Source organism: Anguilla anguilla, chromosome 8 (genome assembly GCF_013347855.1).
Source record: "Anguilla anguilla isolate fAngAng1 chromosome 8, fAngAng1.pri, whole genome shotgun sequence".
NCBI classification, from domain to species: Eukaryota; Metazoa; Chordata; class Actinopteri; order Anguilliformes; family Anguillidae; genus Anguilla; species Anguilla anguilla.
The window spans coordinates 25738103-25744329 of NC_049208.1; the positions used below are offsets into that span (position 1 = coordinate 25738103).

The 6227-nt window shown below is 47.7% G+C and overlaps 1 protein-coding gene across 1 annotated transcript; it reads right to left on the minus strand.

Moving 5' to 3' along the window:
* Nucleotides 1-1203: 1203 nt before the first annotated feature.
* On the minus strand, nucleotides 1204-6183 carry ncdn (neurochondrin). The gene is made up of 7 exons (XM_035429127.1): nucleotides 5807-6183; nucleotides 5352-5532; nucleotides 3882-5153; nucleotides 2728-2972; nucleotides 2292-2507; nucleotides 1919-2061; nucleotides 1204-1793 (listed from the first exon to the last, which is right to left on the minus strand). The coding sequence occupies exons 2-7, from the start codon at nucleotides 5520-5522 to the stop codon at nucleotides 1384-1386; spliced, it is 2457 nt and encodes an 818-aa protein (XP_035285018.1). The 5' UTR covers nucleotides 5523-5532; nucleotides 5807-6183; the 3' UTR covers nucleotides 1204-1383.
* Between the last annotated feature and the right edge of the window lie 44 nt (nucleotides 6184-6227).

The window sequence follows — 6227 nt, forward strand, 5'->3', positions numbered from 1 at the left end:
GTCTCAGAGAGGTACAGGAGTTTTGTTGATGACAAAAAAAAGAATAGAGGGGAGGGGTGGTTTATTTGGGTGAGGGGTTGGGGTGGGAGGGTTTAGTGGGGATGAGGATGTGGCTGTGAAGTGCTGTGATTGATGACTAGAATTTAAGGAGCACGTGTCTTCGAAGTCAATGTTATTTTTAATCATTCATGAAGTGAAATGTGTGTGCTACACGTTTAAAAGTTTATTGCTCTATGACAGACGTAAAAGGCAACTCGCTACATACAGCGACGAGACCCTACTTCAGTTATTGTTTTATCAATCGCCGAGTTTGTGAAAATATCGTATGAATAGTGGAATTTTTCCAGTTGAAATCCTAGTAAAACTTCTATTTTGAGCATCAAATAAAAATAGTATTCAACCATGTATCCTTGCTTATGTCCGAGTCTATTACACATCCAATTAACTTGGCTATACTCCGTGCGCATCCGTGGTTATTCGACAGATGTAGTTGCAGTTGGTACGCCATCTGGCGGCCACTGTACAGTGATGATCGTTTTATTTGCACAGCGCGAAATAGATGATGTGCGTTAAAATTTAGCCGTTTCAGATGTATTTTTGAAAAACATTTTTAAGAACCGACTCTCAGCAATATATTTTCGGTCCATGGTATCGTCGACGTATTAGTGCTTTACTTGAGAATATCAGGCAAATGAGATTTGACACTCGTAAGAGCTACCTTTACTTCTTTGCTGTTAAATGATTTTGTCATCAGCTCATGGGACGCCGAAAGTCCCCGATACTCATGACGCAATTGAAGAGCCATCTTCTTCCGGTTTGTGTTTCCAAGGGGCTCAGATCTGCCAATCACTTTTATTTTGGCGACATGTCAGTTCTTAGTAGCACAGCATTAAATTCTATACTGCTATAGTACGCCTCATAAAATGAAACAGCTTTTGCAACATATTTAGTTAGATGTGAGGACGCAGTGTGTTATATGATGCTATGTTCATTATATGGTTAACTAAATACAACTGACATGCATTAAGAATACATAAAATACACTGTACAAAGCAAGACTCAATATCTAGGCTGCATATGTATGCAGGCTTGTCACTATCAGCAGCACCCATTCCAATATCATTAGAAAATGAACTGGGATGAAATGCAGCAAACAGCAGCTGGATGTCTAGTATTAAACTGTACAAGAACTGACACTCCAGATAGTTCAGCACTGAGGCCAAATCAATCTTTATTGATGCAAACGTACTTTCTTTCTCCACACAGAGTCAGTCAGATTTTATTACAAGGAATACAAAATATCTGCAGTGCCAAATGTTGGCATCTCCTTATTATCTGTCAGTGTCCTTTTGAACATGTCTGTGCATTTGTGCATTTGGTGAGTCAGTCTGCCAGCGCCCCCTGCAGTCGGACCATGCTCTGCAGCGTTCCTCTGTTCTCCACCATGACGGCACGGATCTCCTCTCTACAGAGTGGGCACTGCTGCGCCAGTGAAACAAGCGCCTCCTCTAGCGCCCCCTGGGAGTGGGCATCAGGCAGCGCGCTGCAGGACGCCAGCAGGGCCAGGGTGTCTGCCAGCCAGCCGCCCTCCCTGGCCACGGCAGCCAGCCAGGGCTGGGCCTGCACGCAGCCGGCGAGCGCCTGGAGCCCCAGCCTCCACAGCTCAGCCGCCTCCTCCCACCACTCCGCCCACACCGCGCTCACTTCAGCCGCCCCCGAGCCGCCGCTTAGGGCCCCCCCCAGGAAGCGCAGGGCCGCGGTGAAAAACCGCCGCTGAACCAGGTCTGCTGGACCTGGGGGAAAAACAGGGGCCCAGGAGACAGTGTGAGGTCCCCACACAGAGCAGTGTCTGCCAGAAAGGCTTACTCATTCCCCAGACTGCTTACCCATAAACACTGTTTAAAAACTCTGTACTCACCTTTGGAAGCAGGTTTCAGCCTGCCAATCATCAGTCCCAGCGTGCAGAAATTAGCTGCAAGGACGAGTAGGCGTGGCTTGTGCAGGAGGACAGGAAGTGCATCGCTCAACAGAGATTGGAGAGAGAGAAAACATGGATCCTTCCTGAGAGAAGGAGACGCTGGTTGGCATTTCATTTTTCCAAATCTATTCCATTTCAGTTCAGTTAGTCAATTCAAGGTAAATCATTTTCATACCACATATGCCTTGTGTATACCTTACACACAAAACAAACAAATAAATAGCAAAATACCTCATTTATTAAAACTAACACATCATAACACCATATTAAAAAGTGTGGCAGCAAGCCCATGGGGAGAAGGCGGAGCCAGTACCTGACTCTGTCTGCCTCTGTGATGGCGAAGTTGAGCAAAGAGGAGCAGGCCGTCTCCATGCTGGGATCACGGGTCCCGGCCCCGCCCCCTCTGCCCCTCAGGGCGCCCCAGCGACGCTCCAGGAAGCCCACCAGAAGGGCCGGGGTGTCCAGGCCAAGCAGCACCTGCCTCGGCCCCTCTTCTGCTGACAGGTGACACAGAGCAGGAAGCAGATATCTGAGAGGGAGAGAGAGAGAGATACGATAGATCATCTTTATTTTATACATTACAATGAATGTGACTGGATCTTCAAAAATAATTCACAAAATAGTTCTTACATACTGACTGAATGAATTTCCATGATCCTACACTGTCAGGATCATTCAAGGGCAGGTATATGGAATGGACAATGAGAAATGTTCCTAGAACCACAAATTGCACATATGCACCACTTTACCTGAAAGCATCCTCGCGTGACCAGGCCCCGCCCTGTGTGGCATCACTCACAGACATCTTTGACATCCAATCAGACAGGCCCTTGTCAGGACCCTCTCCTTCCAGATGTCCTTTGGCATAGTTAATGAGGAAAGGCAAGAGGGCAATGACTTCCTCTTTGAGACAGGAAGTTTCCTCTGCCAACCAGGCACAAAGTGAGCGAAAGGAGGCAAAGAGGAAAGGGTCACCATGGTGACTTTGACCAACCTGCAAAAACAGATTACAAATCAATGGTCTGTGATTTAAGCGTCTGAAAGCTATGTTTAAACTTGTTTTAAATCAATCAAGTCTATCCTCCAACCTGCATATTACACAAAGGGAACCCGAGTAAACACAAAACACATTTTAAAATGATTTCATTTATTTAATGAAAAAAGTTATCAAACACCCATATGAAAAAGTATTTGCCCCCTTAAACTAAATAACTGGTTGCACCACGTTTAGCAGCAATAACTGCAACCAAATGCTTTGGATAAATTGAGTTCTTCCTGTAGTTGTGGTGCAGTTTTGATCTTCCTTGTCTTTTCCTGATAACATTACTGCTCATTAGCTGGACCCTTCTGAGTGTGTACTGACCACTGCACCTGGAAATCTTAAACTTCACTGAAGTTTCTTGAAACTTTAGTGCCTACTTTACTTACACTGCATGCCACTGGTATAAGGGCTACCAGTGGTTTAAAAAATACCCCTACCTCCCTTCCACCCCTCCACCCCCCACTTTGGAAAAAGATTGGACAGACTTCCAATAATTTGTTTAATTGTAATTAAAGCCAAATGAAGCTAATTTGAGGAGTCATGTCTAAGATTAAGTAAAACTAATTTTTTAGTGTTATTCTAGGTAGAAATTGAAAAAAGTTTGCACTTCCGTTTGTTAATGAATAAATACTCATGAATTAACTAAATTGTTCTCTACCAAACTTTTTTTTTTTTACCCACAGGAGGCCTAATACTTTTGGCCTGTACTCTATATGCAGACCAATGTGGATTTAGGACCTTGCTCAACTGTAAAATAGCAGAAAACTGCCAGGCAATTTGTAAACTTTGATCACAACCCCAACACCTTAGCATCTAAACTAAACTGTCAGCCTGCATGCCTAATAAAAGCATGCATCTCACCTGTTGCAGATAGTAGATGACTGCAGAGAAGGCTTCCTCCAGGACCCCCAGAACCTGCCTGCTCTGCTGCAGACTCAGTCCAGAGATGGCAGTCTGTGGCTGGGCAGTGTCTTGGACCAGGCCCTGGCTGCAGGCCTGCTCCATGGCAGCCTCCATGATGCGGTAGCAGGCGGAGAGCACCTGCTGCTGCACAGGGGACAGGTGTGTGGCGGGATATTCCTCCAGGCCCATCCGCACTTCCACACAGGCTCTGTTCACTAGCAGGCAACAGAGCTTCGGTGGACCCACTAGATCCCAGCCATACAGGTCCAACAGGCAGGCAGACAGTACCAGAACTGGACCGAGGTGGACCGGGGTGATTTTGGCCTGCACAAAGGGCCCGAGTGCCCCCCACAGCTGGCTTACAATCGACCTGAGGTCCCCGCTCTCTACCACAGTGGCAGAAGGGGGCAAGAACTGTGGCACCCGGGTGCACATCTCCAGCCGGTCCTGTTGCGATGCCTGGCAAAACTCTGCAGAGACAGCAGTCAGCAGGGACAGGAGCTCGGCGGGGTGTTTGCTCCAGGCCGAGGGTCGGACGCGGCTTGAGAGCAGGTGGCCAAGCAGCGGCAGTCCCTTCTCCCGGCTGAGGGTTTGATTCTGATCCACAGCCCTGCATAGTGCTGGCACCGCCCCTCGGGACAGGAGCTGCTCCGGGCCCCTGGCCGAGGCGCACACCATGCTCAGGACCTGGTAGCAGTCCGCAGCCAGGGCCTCGTCCAGACCTGCAGCCAGGCCGGGAGGTCGCGCAGCTGCCCTGCCCACACCTCTGCTGGGGCCAACGGACCCCTCTGGACTCTGACGCTCGCCTGGCTCTCCAGGGTTTGACGTGCTCCCATTTAATTCAGGCCCTTCTGGGTCTGTGTGTGGTTCAGCCCCCCGTCCTTGCAGACCCACACCGTTCATGCGATTTTCCTCTGAAGGCTGACCCTTCTCAGACTCCTGGCCTTGTGGCTTCCTATGAGGAGTCCAGCCGGGCCCGTCTGCTAGCAGGCCTAACAGCAGTGGAATAGTGCTGAGGAGCTGCGGCTGTGTGGCCATGTCCTGGTCAGTGCTGAGAGCAGCCAGGAGGGCAGTGCCCAGGGACAGCAGCTCTTCGGCAGGGAGTCCTGAGCCTGTGCCTCCCTGCACTGCTGTCACCAGCAGGCGTGCTGGTAGACCCAGACCTACCGCCTCAAACACACGCCTCAGTGTTGCACTGTCCAACTGATTTGCTGGACACACACGTGTGATCTGAGGACAAAGGGCAAAAGGTGCAGACAGGTGAGATGTGTGTCAATTCCAAAATAAGAATAGTTCTATGAAACGTCAATGGAAGCTATAGAAAAAACACTTTCAATGTACTATGAAACATCATTGCAATCACTTTTCAGAGCTCTTATGAACAGCCAATTAGAAAAATTGATAACATCAGATCGAAGGAAATTATACCAGAAGCAGCGCAGCCAATGTGTGGCTGTCGTTCTTGGCGTGAGTTAGCGCGTGCATACAGCGTTCCAGCATGTCTTGCTGGGCTTGAGTCAGGCCACTGTAGGTCAACCTCCGCTCGGGGTCTGGAGAGCCAGTGCACTCATGGCCCATATGATTCCCAGTTTCAGCCATCGTTTACAACCTGCCATACCGACACAGTGATCATCAGCACGTGATGGCAACACACAAGAGATCATAAACAAGCCCCTAATGCTCTCATGTCATGTTAATTAACATAGTTGCACTTTGATCCAATAAGGAAACGCAGACATCAGATGCGTAAAACATAGCTAGCTAACAAAACTAGCATATCAAACAGACATCACTGGCTACCAAACCTATAAAACTGTCACGGCTCTACAAAACTTAGATTAACAGACGTTATTTTGCTCACGTGTAGTTACAACTGGACTTACCAAGCAATGTTGCTATATAATTTCCTTGCAAACCCTTAGTTCCAGGCTAACTATCCATGTAACCTAGCAGGCTAACGGTAGTTCGTTAACGTTAACTAGCAAGAATTTCATTTCGAATGGCAATTAATGTGCGGTCTAATTAAATCGATTAGTAGTAATCAGTAAATATCAAACGGTTGAATATAAAAAACAGATTCAATTGATTGTTTTAGCTAATTGGTAGTTCGCTAGCTAACACACATGTAGCAGACAAGCTACTCACTGTAACCAGAACGATTTGGCCTTAGACCTTAGTTTGAACCAATCAACCGTTCTTATACTGAACGACAGGCCAATCACAACAGGTCGTCTTGAGCACGATGAACGCCATTTTATGGATTGTTTTAAATTGACCGTTCTGTAGGGATAAGAACGAAAACCT

Bases quoted from the DNA above. Each gene is read 5' to 3' on its own strand.
- ncdn (XM_035429127.1), bottom strand. From the start codon at position 5,522: ATGGCTGAAACTGGGAATCATATGGGCCATGAGTGCACTGGCTCTCCA. The intron at 5,154-5,351 runs GTATAATTTCCT...CTTTGTCCTCAG, and splicing joins CATTGGCTGCGCTGCTTCTG to ATCACACGTGTGTGTCCAGC. The intron at 2,973-3,881 runs GTGAGATGCATG...CTGTTTTTGCAG, and splicing joins TCATCTACTATCTGCAACAG to GTTGGTCAAAGTCACCATGG.